Source organism: Astatotilapia calliptera, chromosome 10, assembly GCF_900246225.1.
Source record: "Astatotilapia calliptera chromosome 10, fAstCal1.2, whole genome shotgun sequence".
In the NCBI taxonomy this organism is placed as follows: Eukaryota; Metazoa; Chordata; class Actinopteri; order Cichliformes; family Cichlidae; genus Astatotilapia; species Astatotilapia calliptera.
The window spans coordinates 11,349,614-11,366,288 of NC_039311.1; the positions used below are offsets into that span (position 1 = coordinate 11,349,614).

At 40.4% G+C, this 16,675-nt stretch overlaps 2 protein-coding genes across 3 annotated transcripts in view; one reads left to right on the forward strand and one right to left on the reverse strand.

The window, feature by feature from the left end:
* Nucleotides 1–504: 504 nt before the first annotated feature.
* radx (RPA1 related single stranded DNA binding protein) lies at nt 505–8,498 on the forward strand. Its single transcript, XM_026182866.1, has 15 exons — nt 505–1,804; nt 2,432–2,574; nt 2,673–2,865; nt 3,109–3,217; nt 3,593–3,690; nt 3,781–3,900; nt 3,977–4,072; nt 4,159–4,320; nt 4,483–4,631; nt 4,712–4,860; nt 4,958–5,005; nt 5,075–5,193; nt 5,264–5,500; nt 6,973–7,155; nt 7,263–8,498. The coding sequence occupies exons 1-15, from the start codon at nt 1,216–1,218 to the stop codon at nt 7,397–7,399; spliced, it is 2,532 nt and encodes an 843-aa protein (XP_026038651.1). The 5' UTR covers nt 505–1,215; the 3' UTR covers nt 7,400–8,498.
* Nucleotides 8,137–16,675, reverse strand: part of npas2 (neuronal PAS domain protein 2) — a 45,002-nt gene continuing 36,463 nt past the window's right edge. For both annotated transcript variants that reach the window (XM_026182864.1, XM_026182863.1), the window contains exons 15-22: nt 15,801–15,898; nt 15,571–15,657; nt 15,030–15,221; nt 14,136–14,339; nt 13,818–14,002; nt 13,568–13,657; nt 13,280–13,490; nt 8,137–12,032 (exon numbers count right to left, since the gene is read on the reverse strand). In XM_026182864.1, coding sequence (XP_026038649.1) covers nt 11,835–12,032; nt 13,280–13,490; nt 13,568–13,657; nt 13,818–14,002; nt 14,136–14,339; nt 15,030–15,221; nt 15,571–15,657; nt 15,801–15,898 — 1,265 coding nt within the window. In that variant the 3' untranslated portion in view covers nt 8,137–11,834. The remainder of the gene's footprint in view (nt 12,033–13,279; nt 13,491–13,567; nt 13,658–13,817; nt 14,003–14,135; nt 14,340–15,029; nt 15,222–15,570; nt 15,658–15,800; nt 15,899–16,675) is intronic.

The following is a 16,675-nucleotide window of genomic DNA, read 5'->3' on the forward strand; positions in this document are numbered from 1 at the left end:
TACCTTGAGATTTTTGTTTTTAAAGCATCTGTAGCTTTTATCATCTCATGAGTACAACTTTGACACAGAAGCCAACAAGTTCAGTTTCTGAAGCTTCAGTTTCCATTTTCACATAAATAAATCTAATGAGATGCTGGAAAATGCAGACAGGTCTTTTTTATCTTGTCTTGTCTGTAGAGCAAATTTCATCCAGGGATTTGATGAACTTATATATCAGGAAGTTTTAGTCTGCTATGATATCTAAAAGAAATCCAATGAAACTGAATAGGAAGGCTCCTTTAGTGGTGTTTATGGAAGCTGCTGTCTGTTGTTGGGAAAAAAACTGTCAAAATTTTGGGTTATTATTTAAAAATTCTGACTTAATAATTTCAAGTTATTTCCTCTAAGATTTGAGTTACTAAATGGACATTTTGGGATAATCCCTGAATTTTAACTTATGAACAACAACAAAAAATGCTATTTAATTTTTTTTAAATTTAATTTAATTTTCACTGGAGGAAGCAAGTTTTTATACAAGGTGTTCTCTGTTATATACTGTGATATGAAATTAATTTTGGGGGAATGTATGTTTCATTTTATTGGGTGAGGACATATAAAACACGTGTCTGGTCTCTAATGTGTAAAGTGCATGTTCCTGTCAGTAAAATATAATACTCCGTGTAAGTTAAAAGGGAAAACGTTTGGAATCATGATTGTATTTTTAAAAACTACAAAATTACGCAAGGCGCTCTGGTGACGTCATATCAAATGGTCCTTGTTAGGTAAAGCGCGGATTTTGAAAGCAGGAATTTCCCTTTAGTACAGTAGGCAGTTCTTTTCGAAGTTATATTAAATAATTTGACATGGCAGGGTTACACATATAAACTGCGTTTGTGTATTAAGTGTGTTTCTTTGTATTTGTACATGTTTTGGTTTTCGAGGCTAATAGTGACGCCATCAAGCCGCGATGTTTGTAATGTTAGCTAACGTTAACTGCAACTTCACAGGTGAAGAAGCCTCCTGAAAATGCAATAAGTTGTGTATGACGCATTGCTTGTAAGATAAGCCTACTGTTGGGCGAACTCGGATAGTTTTTTTTTTCATGTTAAACGCATTTAGTTTAGTTTAGTTATTGCTAAGACTAGCAAGACAACTTTAGCCAACAAGCTAACATGACAGAGTGACAGAAAACGGCTAACTACCCGACCAACTAACTGCTTTAATTACACATTTGTGATGGAGGATAACTCGTCTTCTTCTTCAGTGGTGAGTGGTGTCACTCAAGCGTCTTTCCTCCAGAGGACTTTGGAGCGGTTATCATCTACACAGAGCTTGAAACTGAAAACTGAGGAGGCAGCTCCTGTCGCTGTCATCGCACTTCAGAGATACCTGTCCGAGCAAACGAAAGGGCAGCAGCTCGACAGCTACAGCTACGATGTGACAGTCACAGATGGAGTCTGGCGAGCTAAATGCTTCCTTCACCCCAGTTTGAATCATCTGGTGCACAGCAACAGCCTAAAGACCGGGTCTGAAATCAGCATCACGCAGTGCTCCTTTGTTTACAACGAAAGGAGGCTGGGACATGGCTACATCTGCATTGAACAGCTCAGATGTGCTGCAAAAAGATCTGCTGTGCTGGCTCGTGTAAACACTGTCAGTTCACTGCCCATTCTGGTCAAGCAGGGAATGGAGAGGAGCGTGGTCTTGCAAAGTGATGTCCCCCTTCAGGTGAGCCGCAAACATTACCTGTCACTTTGGAACAACGACGACCCAGAGGGCGACATCTGGATATCAGGATCCCCTTCAGCTGATACTGTGCTGGACGGTGAGATACTGCTATCTCAACCCCTCCCTCACTCTCACATTGTGTTGTTTATATCATTATTCTGTCACCTATAATTTATAACACTGCAGTGAACTTTGCTATTTGCAGCCACTTAATTGCCTCATAAATAAGGAGGCAATTAAGTGGCTTAAAGGCAGGATGTGGTGTATGACCATGACCAAAAATAATGTCCTCTATTGATTGATAGGTTGGTTTTGATTTATCTCTTAGACCTCAGAAAAAATAAAAGATTATAAATGACCATCACAGGAAAAGGCTTAACATGGGGAAATAACCTAAGGTATTAGATTTTGGAGTTGAGCTCAGGAGGTAGAGCAGGTCATCTACTAATCGGATGCTTGATGATGCAGTCCCATTGAGATCAAAGATCTCTTTTAAACGGGAGACTTGACCAACAGGGCAGCAACACAGATACTTAAAAACAGATGTAGATTGCATTAACAAAATTAAAATGTACTCACGTAAAACACTTGCACACAGACAAAGTAAACATACAGAAACATATATATATATTTCTATAAAATTATAGTAAACAAAAGTTTTAGTTACTATTACTTTAGTAAAATTAACGACAATGGGTTTTCTGTAATGTCTTGATTCCAACAGTGTCCAAGGTTACACTTCTTTCTAGCCTGGACTCATCCTTCAAAAACACGTGGAAGCCCCTCCCTCTCCTGGTGAAAATCATACACAAATCCAGGTTAAGGTATTATGGAAAGTTTGGCCTCAAGATTGATTACCCATACCAGGTGTGATGTGAACAAGATCTCAGTTTTTTGTAATATACGTTCATGTTGTGACAGAGCATAGTTTAAATGTTTTCAACTCATATGTCATCATATTTCAGGCATACTTTGAAGTTGCTGACCAGAGTGGCACAATGTCCCTTGTGCTTTGGAATGAACTTTGTCCCGAGTTTTACCAGCGACTGAATGTTGGCACAGTGTTGTACCTTCAAAATTACACTCTGAAACAGAGTTATTCAAACCGGTCACGCCCCCAAATGGACCACCATAGAATGAAGACCTTTAACTCTGTCGGTATGTACGTAACTACTGATGATAATCAGTAATTTTTAAAAATATAGTAGCACTGTTTTCTGTGAAAAAAATCACCATATATTATCAATACACTATCTTAGAATCTGTATTTTCATATATAATTGATAAATTTTCTGTTGGGTTAGGGGTTAGGGTTTGTTTTGGTATTTATTCACCATTTAGTGTTTACATGGTTTTTGTAAAGACCTGTAAACTGTCGTCTGCATGTGTTTTTTTTCCAAGAAATCTGCCTGAACCCTCGCAACCCAGCTTCAGTCATCACCGTGGTCTCACCAAAGAGCATACTTCCTCAGTGGGGACTGCCTGACATTTCCTACCAGTTCACTGCTCGGTAATGAATTAGAACCGTATTAGTTAGTCTACTGCCTTACATGTATCTCTCTGTTATCTGCACCTAAGGCATGGATTCAGTGCTGCAAGTATTGGTTTATGCATTACTGCAAACTACCACATCATTTCTAACTTACAAACATCAATATATTTTGAACATTCCAGTCTAGAGTTTGCTTGATGAAGTCAAGTGTAGAAACATTGCAAATAAATCAGTTATTACAGTGTTTGGGAAATTAGATTTATTACAGTGTGTTTAGACGGCGTGCAGGACTCTATTTGCTGTTTGTCCCACGTGTTTGTGTTTCTACAAAATGAAGAAGTTGTTTTGAGTTTCGCCTAAACAGCTGCTGCATGATGTTTTTGATGCTCACAGGTCAGAGTTGGAGAAGCTGGCCAACAATTCAGCATGTGATATAATTGGTTTGGTGACATTTGTTGGCCGTGTTGAAAGAGTGAAGGGTAAAGGGAAAGGTAAGAGATGTTCTTATCTTGTCTGTTGCGTGGAAGTGGTTTTTGATAATTGAAAGAATTTATTTTGGTCGGTGATGTTCACCTTTTTAGGTCCAGAAAAGTACTGGACGTATCGCTGGGTACATGCAGTGGATGGAACATCTGACCATCCTTTTATTCTGGAGCTTTTTTCCACTTCTCAAGCAGAAATCTTCAGTCATATTTGTCCGAGTAAGTCAGCTGTGTCAAGTCTGCTGCCACACTGTAAGCATGCCAGTTTTTTTTAAATATATCCTCTATTCCATAGTGACCTACCTGGTTTGCACTCAGATGAGGGTTTGTCATGTGGAAGGCTCGTTGCCGTACCTCACGAGCAGCTGTGAGACTGAGACGTTCATCACAGGTTAGAACAAGCTGGAACAATAAGTACCTGATAATGTGGCAAATTGATTGTGTAAGTGAACTGTAAATGATGTGTCTAAACAACAGGTTACCATAAAGGTCAGCCGTACGTGAATGACCCCAGAGTGAAAAGCTTCATCCAGTGGACCAAGACTCTGAAGGACAATGTTGTCCTCCAGAAAACAGCTGTTGGTGGCTATTACCGCTACCCTCGCCCCCCAGCGATGTTTACACAGTCAATGGCTGATGGTGTGTGTAGTTGCATGTTAGCTTACATTGTTTTTCAGATCATGTGTTACAGCTTTATTTCATAAAATATATCGCCTTACTCGTGTTTACATCTTTGTCCTGCAGCAAAAATGATTTAGTTTCGTTGTCAGCATAGGTTCTGACTTTATTCTTTCCCTTCAGCTCAAGTTCCTCTGGTTGCTGCAGCTGATTTGAAGAGAGAGTTAGAAACCCTGCAGTACAGAGAACACAAGAAACTCGCAATCCAAGGTCAGATCGCAGCAGTGCAGTACATGGAAACTCCAGAGCCACAGGGACTAAAAGACAAAGAGGTGAACGACCTTATTTTAAATCGTCTTCCCAAAAGCAGTTGCCATTAACAATATAAAACAAGTCAGCTGGTTTTCTGCAGGTGCCCAGTGCTTCCACTGATGTGTGTGATCAAACTGTGACGTACCCCAGTCATTCCTCAACAACAAAGCAGACTTTTGTGGAGAGTTTAACGTCTCACTGTACTGACAGCAGCTCTGAGAGCAGAAGGAAAAGAAGAATTCAAATAAGGTAGGATTGACTCCTGACTTTCAGATTTTTGAGCTTGATGCCGAGTCATTATTTAATTTTAACCCATTCATTGCATTTGATGTAACATGTTTTCCAGTAAAACCACACAATCCTCCTTGAATTGCGGTAACATTCCAGCTAAAAGGTAACAACAACTCAGCAGGTAACACAACATTTATGTATCAACCAGTCTGAGCTCATTTGTCTTCTGCAGGAACGCTGGACGTAAAAATACAAACGAGGGTGAAGAGCAGGCGGAAGAAGAGAGCAACTTTGCATTTGAGGAAGTTCAACAAGTGGGACTCAGTCTGCAAGCTGAAAATCCAAATCCAGGTGAATTGCTGCACCTTAAAAACTCTGCTTCCTGATATATTGCCATGCTGATACGTTTGTCTCTCACCAGACTCTAACGATTTATCATGGGAAAGCAGCAGCTGGGTGAGGCAACAACAAGAAGTGTCCGAGCATTTGTGTAAAGGCGGTCTGTGGCAGGACAGCATCTGTCGGAGGTTCACGCTTGATGAGAAGAACGTCCTGCTGCAGTGGAGTAACCTTCAGCCAACACGGTGGACACCACTGCGGACTGCTGACGCTCTCTCTCCTGTGCTTTGTCCAGGATTCTACCACGTAACAATATTAGGTGAAGTAACCCAGTGGTGACACCCAAAACTTAAAAACATACTTTTTGCTGTTCCTGCCACTTCAGCCTCAGTGGAATATTGTCTTATTTCCTGCATAATACTCTTTTTTTTTTTATGTCAGCAAACACTTTCTCTTTCTTAAATTTTCTTACTTTCTTTCTTATTAAGAGTCTCAACCAGACAAAAATCTTCGGTCTTATTCATTTAGTCCTGAATAGCCAAAGCAAACAGATCTTTATTATATTACATATGCGTCATCAGTGAGTCATTGTGAGCTGGAAACTCACTGTCAGTGGAAACACAATCACACAGTCAGAGGTCTGAGCCACCTTTAGAAAAGACCAGAATTTATATGATCTTGTATTATTAGGCTTGATCTGCTTCTTTTAACATTGCTCCTGTGCCTTCTGGTCTCCTTTAGTTGTTCAGTTAAACATCGCTTTTAGAATCACAGCATTGTGTAACCCCGCCTACACTGTTAGCTAGGTCTTCCTTCAGTTATGGATGAAAACCAACGTCTAGAAATGGTGTGAAAACAAAAATCCTTAATGATGAGCAGCGCTTTTTTAATATTAGAAAAATGGTGATATATAAACCAATAAGGTAGACCTGCTAGACTTTTTCTTAACAATTAACAGTCAGGTCAGCATATGCGCAAAATAGTGTCTCTAAGCCAAAAGCTCAGGCCTCAGACTCATTTTCAAACAGTTTTTGCCTCTTTTAGCTATATTTAAAGAAAGAGATACATGTAATATATCTCAGAGACACAGCTCAGACTGTGTGAGCTCTGTGAGCACAGGAGCCTTATCCGGATGATCTGATATCCTCGTGTCGGTGTTGTTCCCACATCATCATAATAAATGTTGTTCCAGGGTCAACATTGCGAGTGACCAATCACATTGTTGTGACGTCATACTTTTGCAAGCCAAGCCATTCATTCATTTATGAAATTCCAGTGTTGCAAGGACAATATGTATAATGCTTATTGTTTATTAAAGAACATTATCCTGAAATGCAAAGAATGGAAATTGCTGGATCGGCAGACAGAGGCGGTTTCTCGCAAGTGAAGTAGATTTTTTTTAAGGCGTTTTTTTTCCGAAGTCGCAAAAGTATGACGTCACAACAATGTGATTGGTCACTCGCAATGTTGAACCTGGAACAACATTTATTATGATGATGTGGGAACAACACCGACACGAGGATATCAGATGATCCCACCTGCAGCCCAACCCTTTGTTTGACAAGGGAAGGCAATGAGAGGAAGGTTTACCTAAAGGGAGAGGAAAGAAATCATGGTTTATACTGTGGCTCAACTGAGGGACTGAAGAAGGGGCCAATATTAAAGAAATCAGAATTTCTTTGGACTATGAATCATGCAAAGCTTACCTGGTGGTAGTAGGAGTAAAAAAAAACATACATTTGGAAATGAATTCCCACTTAACTGTTTTTTCTGTTTTTATCTCCCTGGCAGGCATTAATAAGCAGATAGCTGTTGATGCTATGTATATTCCTGTTGTTAGCTCCAGCGAGCCACAGGCTGTGGGCCTTCCTCAGGATCCACATGGCAACACGATGCTGTCCTGCCTTTCATCTGGTTTCCTCTGTCCTCTCAGCAACACTGCCAACAACAGTGAAGAGACTCTTCCCAGGCCAGGTAGTCACTGTGGGGGAGACAACGTCCATTCAGGAAGCATTTGCCAACACATGCATCTTTTACACTTAATATTTAAAATGTGTGTTTTTTGTTTTTTTTTCCTGCAGAGGAAATCTTGGCAACTGCCAGTGAGCTTGAAGACACACATGTCGTGTGCATCCTTGACCTTTGTCACCTGGGTGGAGATAAGGTGGAAGTCATGATCAGCAAGGTGTACAGGTTGACGGAGGTTTCTCTTGACTAGAAGGTACACGAGAGCAAGCGCAGCATGTAAATATCAGCATTAATCATGTAACTTAATAGTTATTTAAAATAGAAGCAATAGAAAGAGATTCCCTGTTATATGTACATTGAATGTTAAATAATTTATAACATTTTTTTTTAATTACTTGAAGTGTATATTTTTACCATTAAAATGTTTCCACAGGGAACAACTTTGTGGTGTGAAAATGAAAATGTGCCCTTTTTTTTTTTTGCACCAAGAACTCAAAGCTGATGAGAAATATCCCTCCTGATGGATAACATTCTAAGTAAAACTCAGAATAACATGCATATGTTTAAAAATATTTATTTTGAAATATTTCACAATATTCAGGTTGATTTATTTTTTATAAATATTTCAGTATCATTATTAATATCAAGATATTTTCGAATGTAAACTTAATTTTTAAATTTCTTTTAAAACAATGTTAACAGTATCTTTTAAAGCTTATTTTGATGGTAAATACAGAAAGAAAATGAGCCATACAAGTGACTGTGCAACACCAACTCGAACGCAAAATAAGCCTCACCTCCTCTAATAAGACACTTCATCTGTTACAAAATTACTTTAATTTTAAAATCATGTAACATACATATGTAATCTATTAGACATATAAAATAAACAACTATGTAGCCTAAAGTCTTGTTTTTTGTTTTTGCTTTTTTACATTCTATTATACAATATATTCAATGTTAGTTTCTGCACTGAAACTGCAGAAATGGCTGAATACCAGGTTTATTTTGTTCATGTCCTGGCAAATCTCACACAGAAAACATTGACCTGACTGCCCACTCTCACACTGAGGGTGTCAGTCATTATTTTACAGATCAGAAAAAAAAAAAGGAAAATACAAGTTAAATGTGATTAAATTCACATACCTTCAAAAACAGTGACACTCAATGGCAACATCCAGGAGGAAGAAGAGCATTGTGAAAGGTGCAGACATCAAAAGAAAAGGTAACTACTGTTGGGGAAAGTATTAAAACTTGACTAAAAGGAACAACAGTACTGACTGAGTGGATGGATTATTTACAACTTCAACAAAGCAATACACACGTACAAGGAAAAGGAAAAAAAAAAACACAAAACATCGTCTCACATCCAGAGCAAAACCATCGCGATTGAGCACAGTGGCGTTTCAATGAACAGCAGTTCCCTCAACTACCTCTGCAAGGCAAACAAGACAACAATTTTGTATAAAGACATGGATCGAAATATTTCCTGGATTCTGTAAAATCAACTCAAGGAGAGATTTTACTACCACCGTCTGAAAGTATGGTATTGATAACTATTGAATAATGAAAGAAAACAGCTATAGTTGTCTATGGCACCTCTGTACTGCTGAGTAACACCTTTACTGTTTCTTTGCCACACTTGTAGAAGCATAGACATGAATAAATGGAGAATGAAACTTGATTTTACCCATCAGAAGTATTTTGATAATCCTGGAAAATTGCACTTTTCCCCCTTTTTTTTTTTTTGGCTGAATTACTTGTGAAGTCTGCACAGTTGGAGAGCTTTTTCTGCACCCCACAATAAGGATTCATCTTCTTTATTTAATCTCTTCGTTATTGTAAATGCATGATACTACAGAGAGTCTTTGTTAGGTTAGGCTCTCGTGTTTTACCTCCTGCTTGTGAGGAGCTACCACTCTGCACCACATTCCCATGCAGACAGACTATAAAGTGTGATCACTGCAGTCGTGGTGTATAGTAGACACCCTTTAAAGATACTGCTGATATAAACGGTTAAGGGAATGTTAGGGCATTTTCATTAAAAAAATATTTCCATATAAATTACATGGTACAGCGGCTTATTATACACCTCTATATACATCTGTTCTGAAACATTTAAAACTATAAATTAACATTCTTCTCTTCAGTTTGACATTGCACATAGAAAAGTGTAAAACGGCACTGAATGGACATGCTCAAAGTATTCTGACGGATGCTTCTTGTTATCCAACGTGAACAGCACCAGTACAGTAGCTTCAGCTTCGAGGTGTGGAGACCAAGCTGTCGTATCGAGCCGCACGGGCTGCTTTAAATAAAGTGTAGCACAGTGAGAATTTCAGGAAACGCAGAGCTGTACTGGGAACGCACAGCAGTTTGTGTGAGATTGTCATTAACAAGATAAGAGATGAATTAATGTTCTTTATGGAGTTTACTTTTGCAATGTGGTTCTACCGTTAATCTGTCTACACTGACGCACTCCATTCTCCTCATTGTGAAGTCATCGTGTCACAATCTGACAACACACCATGCGGATTTGCAGCTTCAGCCGAAGGGCATGTTTACATTTAGCTTTAGATTTGAATTGATGGACACAGGACTGCAGTTGGACACGTCGCTGCAAAAGCACGATAATATAAAAGGTTAGACGTAGGGCTGCATAAAAAAGATTGGAACATCCTGCAATGGTGCCAGGACTGCTTTCCAGATCTGTAGACAGTTTCTCATGCATGAATACAGTAAAGTGAAATTGGTGGCTTTTTTTTTAATGCAATAGAGGCTGCTGTACTTCCATGTCTGCATTTTTCAGATGCTAATAAATTGGGTCACGTGGTCACGGTTGGAGCGTACTTTGTTTTCCTTCATAGACGTTCAAAGAGACAAAAATGGAATGAAAATGTCTTAAATTAATTTTCCCTGTTTCGAAGATATTTAAACAGCTGTGCAGGTACAGCGTTGTCGTGTTATACCGTGATATAACAAGTGATGGTTAATAATGGCAATAGCCTTGTCACAGCAGACTAGAGAATCTCACCTGCATGTTTTTTTTATATTTATTGTTAAAAGTGAACCATTTTTTTTTAAACCAATATTTACATTGAAAATTGAAGTTTATTATGTAACCGATAATAATTGTGTAATAACCATGGAACGTGCGCTTCCTAAGACCAGACCGTCATCTGGTGAAAATCCCAAAACTTTGCCACCTTGTATTCAAATCACCAAGCTTACACTCAACTTACACTGCATTGCTTTGTATTGTAAAACCACAGCTGGTCCATACAGATGAATGGAGAACTGTGTGAAACTGTCATAGGGCAAGACACAAGGACCAGTGTTGACCTTTCAATGTCTAAAGCACAAACACAAACAGACAAAACTCAATTCAAACTTATGTGTTTAAAAAAAAATAAAAATTCCCGTGTAGTGTTTCAGTTATAAGTGTAATAAATAAAAATGAAATGATTTCATTAGGATTTCAGGAAATGGATAACTTGTGAATGAGACACTATCCTTACAGCCGGGGACCTTAATCTTCCAATATATATTTGTCATATATCCAATACAAATCTAGGCTTTTGTATTTAACTCTGATGCAGCAAAATAATAATCTATAACCTTATGAAAATATAACTTTGTATTCCAAATAGACCTGAGCTGGATTTTTAAAGCCGTAATCAGACACAACCATCAAACTGCGCCATGGATGTACCACGGCTGAAGGCACATTATTTAAGCCACCCCCCCCACTCACTCGGTAGGTTGGTTATCAAAAGAGGACTCATCCCGCACTGCTCATCAAAAGCACTGAAAATTTGTAACTTCAAATATCTGCTGTTGTCATTCGTTTTGAGGAAGTGGTGCAATAGCTGCAACGCCCCTTCTTTAGTCCCAGATTGAGGCTTTAAAAATCTAGATAGACCTTTACTAAAAAACTGGAGAATTACTCTCTGAGCGTGGTCCTATAGCATGTGTGACATCTTAGTATTTACCGACCCTGATTTTTGATATGATGGTCATCTTACCACTGCATGTTTCACCGTAAAGCCCCTGTCATGTGACCTACCATGAACATACCTTGTTTTGGGGACAATATGGGAGCCAACTGAAATGTAGAGTTCTCATGCACACAAATCCCATTGTGAGATTTGTCATTTTCACTCGAGTTATGTCGCCAGTGGGAGGGGTGTTGAGAATCTCACCATTAGTTAATGAAATAAACAACTATTGGGCAAAAATAAATACTCTACTTTTGAGTAGGAGGTGGTACCTAAGTGTGAACAGACACTTAAAGGAAACTTTGTTAGACAAAAATGTTCCACGTGTAAACATGTAAAAAGTTTCTTTTTAAGAGCTTTGATAAACCACTCGTCCCAGCAGTTTCACTGATGGACCCACTGAGTGCGACGTAGCCTGCAGATGAAGGCCCAGCACCTCACACTTCTTCGGGTCCCCGATGTTCAACGTCGGGTCAGTGCAATCTCTGCTTGTGGTTTCTCGCCAGTGACATAAAAGGCCGGCTTCATCTGGAAAGGGCAGCTTCACATCTAAAGATCACAACAAGCAGTTTTCCCCACTTTTAACCAACTTGTCATCGAGTTTGACTCCCACATGACACAAAGTGCTTCCACCTTCACGGCCTCCTCACAGAGGCAGATCTCAGCACAACGGTCAAGTCCACAATGCTACCGAGTCAGCATGTTTCGATATTCTGAAACGCTGCCAGTCTGGTTTTGGGAATGTTGGTATTGCCTCTGTTGCTGTGGCGCCTGTTGCTGCTGCGCTAGTGGCTGTTGAATGTATCCCACGGTGCTTTGCTGTGGCACATTAGTGGTGTGTAAGAATGCTGGAGTAGATCCACCGTGTACGAGTCCTTGAGTCATCTGCAGACACAACAAGGAATATGAATATAGTACAATAAGCAGACAGAATACTTTTTATCAAGTTTTATTTATAGAATCTAATGTTCGACTGATGTGCAGTGCAAACAGTGTACACATGAGGGCTGTCTCTGAATATCAAGACTTGCTCTGCAGTAGGTAGAGGATTATATAAAATGGGTTTCGGTAGATAGTGGACTCTTTGTTAAGCCAAGTTGTGAGGATAGGTTTCACTGCCCAGTTGACCCTGGACCAAGGAGCTGATTATGAGCTGACTGTGAGATATTGGAAGAACAGTGGAGAGGCACACCCCTGATGGTCATCAGTGTGACTACCTGTGACATCTTTTGGGAGTAAGAGGTCAGCAGCTATGGTTAAGAATGCCTAATGTGGTCATTTCAAACTTAAGGGGTGTCCACACTGGGAGCAATTTGCTCTTCAGGCATCACTTTGTCCCTGACAGTCGGTTGCTACTGTACATTCTAGGTCCCGATTGCCTTAGTAACCCTCTAATGTATTTGGCACCCCATCACATGTCATCCTGGGCTCTCACTGGTAGTTAACTCAGTCACACAGCTTGAAGTTGAGAAATGTTAAGCGGGATCCACTCGCTCGGTACTGCCTGCAGTTATTTCACCTGTTGCTGCCTGAATTCGCTGAATGACTGACTTTGCATCATCCCAGGAAGTCACATTGCTGCTGGCTGCTTCTTATATGGATGCCTTCTTTAGAGAGAGAGTGGTGATGACCTACATCACCTCAACGAGCTAATTGTGAACCGTTACTCACATGTTCATACTTGCTGACATAGACACAAACATCACATGCATCACTCTGGAAATACAACACCATCCCTCATGGTTTGTGTGGTGGGTTTTTTTGTTTGTTTGCTTGTTTTTAAAGATATATGCCCTCATTGTAAACATTTGTTGATTTTAATGAACATTTCTTAACACAAAAAAATTATTCATTATAATCTTAAAAACAGTAAGAATCACTCTAAAGTCATAGCACAGCTTTGGCACAAAGCTGAGGCTTTAAAACCTGTGGGAAATGCACCGTAGCTTGTTGCTGTGGTAACTCAGTATTCAGATATAGTCTAATACCCAAAAAGATCATAAATAAATAGAAAGCCTTGGTTATTTATATTAAACAGCATTATGCAGCAATCCTTGCCAAACTGCCTTTTAGTCTAAAAATCTGTGTAAGATGCTCAGGACGACATGCTGACTCATGTTGCTGCAGCGTACCTGAAAGAACTGCTGTGGTTGCTGGAGCTGCAGGGAGTGCTGAGAGGTCTGAGGCTGCGAGTGGTAGGCTGACTGCGACTGGTGCGTGATGAAGCTGTTGTGTGGGATCATTATCGGAGACGTGAAGACCGGCGAGGGCACGAGGACGGCATTGCAGTTGACCTGTTGCATGGGGAACGAGGGGGCGAGGATCTGCTGCTCCAAGGTGTATCTGTACGTGGCGCACGATGAAGAGGTTAGACACAACATAACATAACATAGAGACGTCTGCACGGTGAGAGGACTCACATCGATGGGGAGATGCCCATGTTGCACTGGGAAGGCTGCGAGGAAACGCTGGTGGGAACCAGAGTCTGCATTGGTTGGTTGAGAAGCATTCTGCAGGAAAAGAAACATATCAGGGTTAGAGGTTGGATAACATGAAGAGGTAAACATAAAGTGAATGTTATTCCTAAAATATACCGTTTCATCATCACCTGCCATACTGACATTAACACCTGGAGTTCTGAGTACTATGAGTGTTTCTCAGGGCTCTTACCGTAGTTGTCCATCTTGGCTGAACTGGTTGTCTGGGTGTCTTTGGTTTGCATCTTGCTGAGGCCTCGTGTTGGTCTGAGAGAACATCATGGGGTTGCTGTAGAAGGGCATCGTCAGACTCGTGTTTGTCTGCACTGGCAAACTCACTGACTGAGCCTGCCCACTCTGGGAAATCCTCGGCTGGACCTACAGAAACAGAGACACTTTAGAGCAACCGTCAACTCAAACGAGGTTTCAATAAAACTACTTGAGAGGATAGCTTCCAGCTGGATGTGTTTCTGGTTTCAAGTTTGGATTTCTCTCTTGCACAGCGATGTACCTGTGTTGAAGGTGAGCTGTTTTCTCTCAGGAGCGAGTGTGGGGATGAGCTGTGAGCCCCGCAGACTGGTTTAGGGTGGCCCGACAGCTGTCTGATGACCCCAGACTGACTCTGCTGGGCAGGCCTTCCGGGGCCCTGCTGTTGCTGCTGAGGCTGCTGCTGGGCCTGACTAAAGTCATTGTTGATAGGCTGCTGTAACAACATCTAACACACACAGAAATAGACAAATTGAATTAATTCTTTCTAAAAAGAGACAACTTACTGATTTCCATAACCTCTAACCTCGCCCCATGACGGGTGGAATACACCTCAGCACCCATATGATTGATGGATGGATGTACTGGAAAATTACTTCTTGTTTATTTGTATGTCAGCAGGATTACACAAGAGAAGTAAAAGAAGCTGAATTTCACAAAACTTGGTCGAGAGATAGCAAACTGTGGCGCAGGCTAAATCACTTGTCTCTAACTGCAAGACAGGGCATTGTCAGGATGCTGTAATACTGATACGTATAGGGGGATCGTTTAAGGTTCAATTCAGATTAGTTACATGTTGATGTGTGGCATGTTTATGCTTCAAATTACAGCTCATCTCATGTTGCCTGCACATCCAGAAGGTAAGCACAAAACAAAGAGACAATCACTGGAGTCAGTCTTTCATGTTGGCCTCTAGGTGGAGCCTTTTATCCATTACTGGCTATTATAGGTAGTGTAGGCTGACTTTTCTCAACAGCTGATCTGGACGTAATGAGCATTCATTCTGAAGTTGAGGCTGCCCATTTTGCCAATACAGAACAAAAACACTCCACCTGTGTTGTGTTAAGATCTCAAGATTAACTCGCGGCTGAATAAACAATCGCTGCAGTCTCTTCATTTGAAAGTGTGGGAACACTACCTGTAGGTTAGCAAGATGAAGCTTCTCCTTAATGTCGTGCAGCTCCTGCTGTTGTGTCTTAATGTCAGCTTGCAGAATGCGCGTCCTCTCTTCCAGCTGTTCCTTCAGCTGGTTCATGACACCGAGCTGCGGCTGCTGCAGCTGATACATGGAGGACTGCTGCTGTTGCTGCTGCTGCTGTGGTTGCTGTTGCTGGACAGAGAGAGCAGGTGAAAGGGACGTAAGAACACTTTTGCGCTTTTTCAGGGAAATGGACAAATGTGGCTATAATCAAGTAGCGTGAGTCATGTAATGGTTTATTCCTGTTACGGAGGAAAGTACACCAATCTTCCAACCTTTTGTGCAATATTGATTCTACAGTTCAAATGTAACACGGATGAATGATTTCTGGGAGAAATACACAATAACTCTTCTTTTTTTTTTTTATTAAACCGTGCACAACCAACAGGTGAAATAATCACATCCAGCAGTAACAGTAAGACATTGTACACAAACAGAAAGGCAGAAGACAACAGGCTGGAGAGGAAGTCTTAACACTAACCATTGCGGAGTGCTTGCTGCAGGTAGGAGAAAGGGGGACGCTCATTGGGGAAACAAGGTCAAAGGAATTTTGTCTTTGTGCCAAATTCTACAGGGGGAAAAAATGGGAAAAATCGTTTTATGTAACACAATTTAGGAGACATTAATGTGTTATCTGTGCACGCTTGTTTCTCGAAAACCATTTTTATCTCCAAAGACAAAGAGATACATGTAAACGTTGTGTAAACTGACCTTTGAACTGCTTGGCTGGAATCTGGCAGATGTTTTTTCAGGCCCAATGGAAGCAGACTGCCACGATGGTGTGCACGCTTCTGTGTAAGAGTTTGCTGCTGCAGGGCAGAGACAGGTCACCTCTAAATTCATAATCATGTGAATTAATGTGAACACTTGTAACTGCGACAACTGAGTGAATTACCTTCTTGCGTTTATACTCATTTCACGAGTGGCATAATCGTTGTGTCAGTAACACATTTACAGGTATTAGGCTTCATCTGCAGACGCTCAGTAATAATTTTTTTTTTGGCGTGAAATAATAAATCCTGACCTGCCCTGCAAAGTTATTTAGAACAGTTCTACAAGGAAATTGGTGCCCAAAGAATTGCTTATGACTTTAGGATAAAAATAAAGCCTGTGTCAACATTCAAGGTTAAAAAAAAGAAGCTAATTTTAATGTCTAATTTCTGCAGCACAGTTAAGCCTTCATACAACATTTTCCACACTGTAGCCACACTCCCACAAGACCTATCAACAGACTTTGATTTCTAAAATAAGTTCCCCAAACAAAAATGGCCTTTATGCATTTTTTCCCTAAACAGAGAAACTATAGCCTCTCTGAGAGAAAGCCAAAACTTCTTTGTATAGCAAACTGCTGATTTGGATTCTGTGATTACTCTCATTCTACCACAAATGGTTTTTCATTGTAGCAAAGTTTAATATACGTGTGGGCTAAGGAAAGACTGGCACACTGTTTTACTTTGAAAAAACTACAACTTTAATGAAGCTGCCACTGGTGCATTCTTCATAAATATGCAGATGGAAATGTTTTAGCATACTAGGCAGTGGGTGGAAGCGCAGCAAGTCGTTGAGAATGGGGGCTCAAACAAATA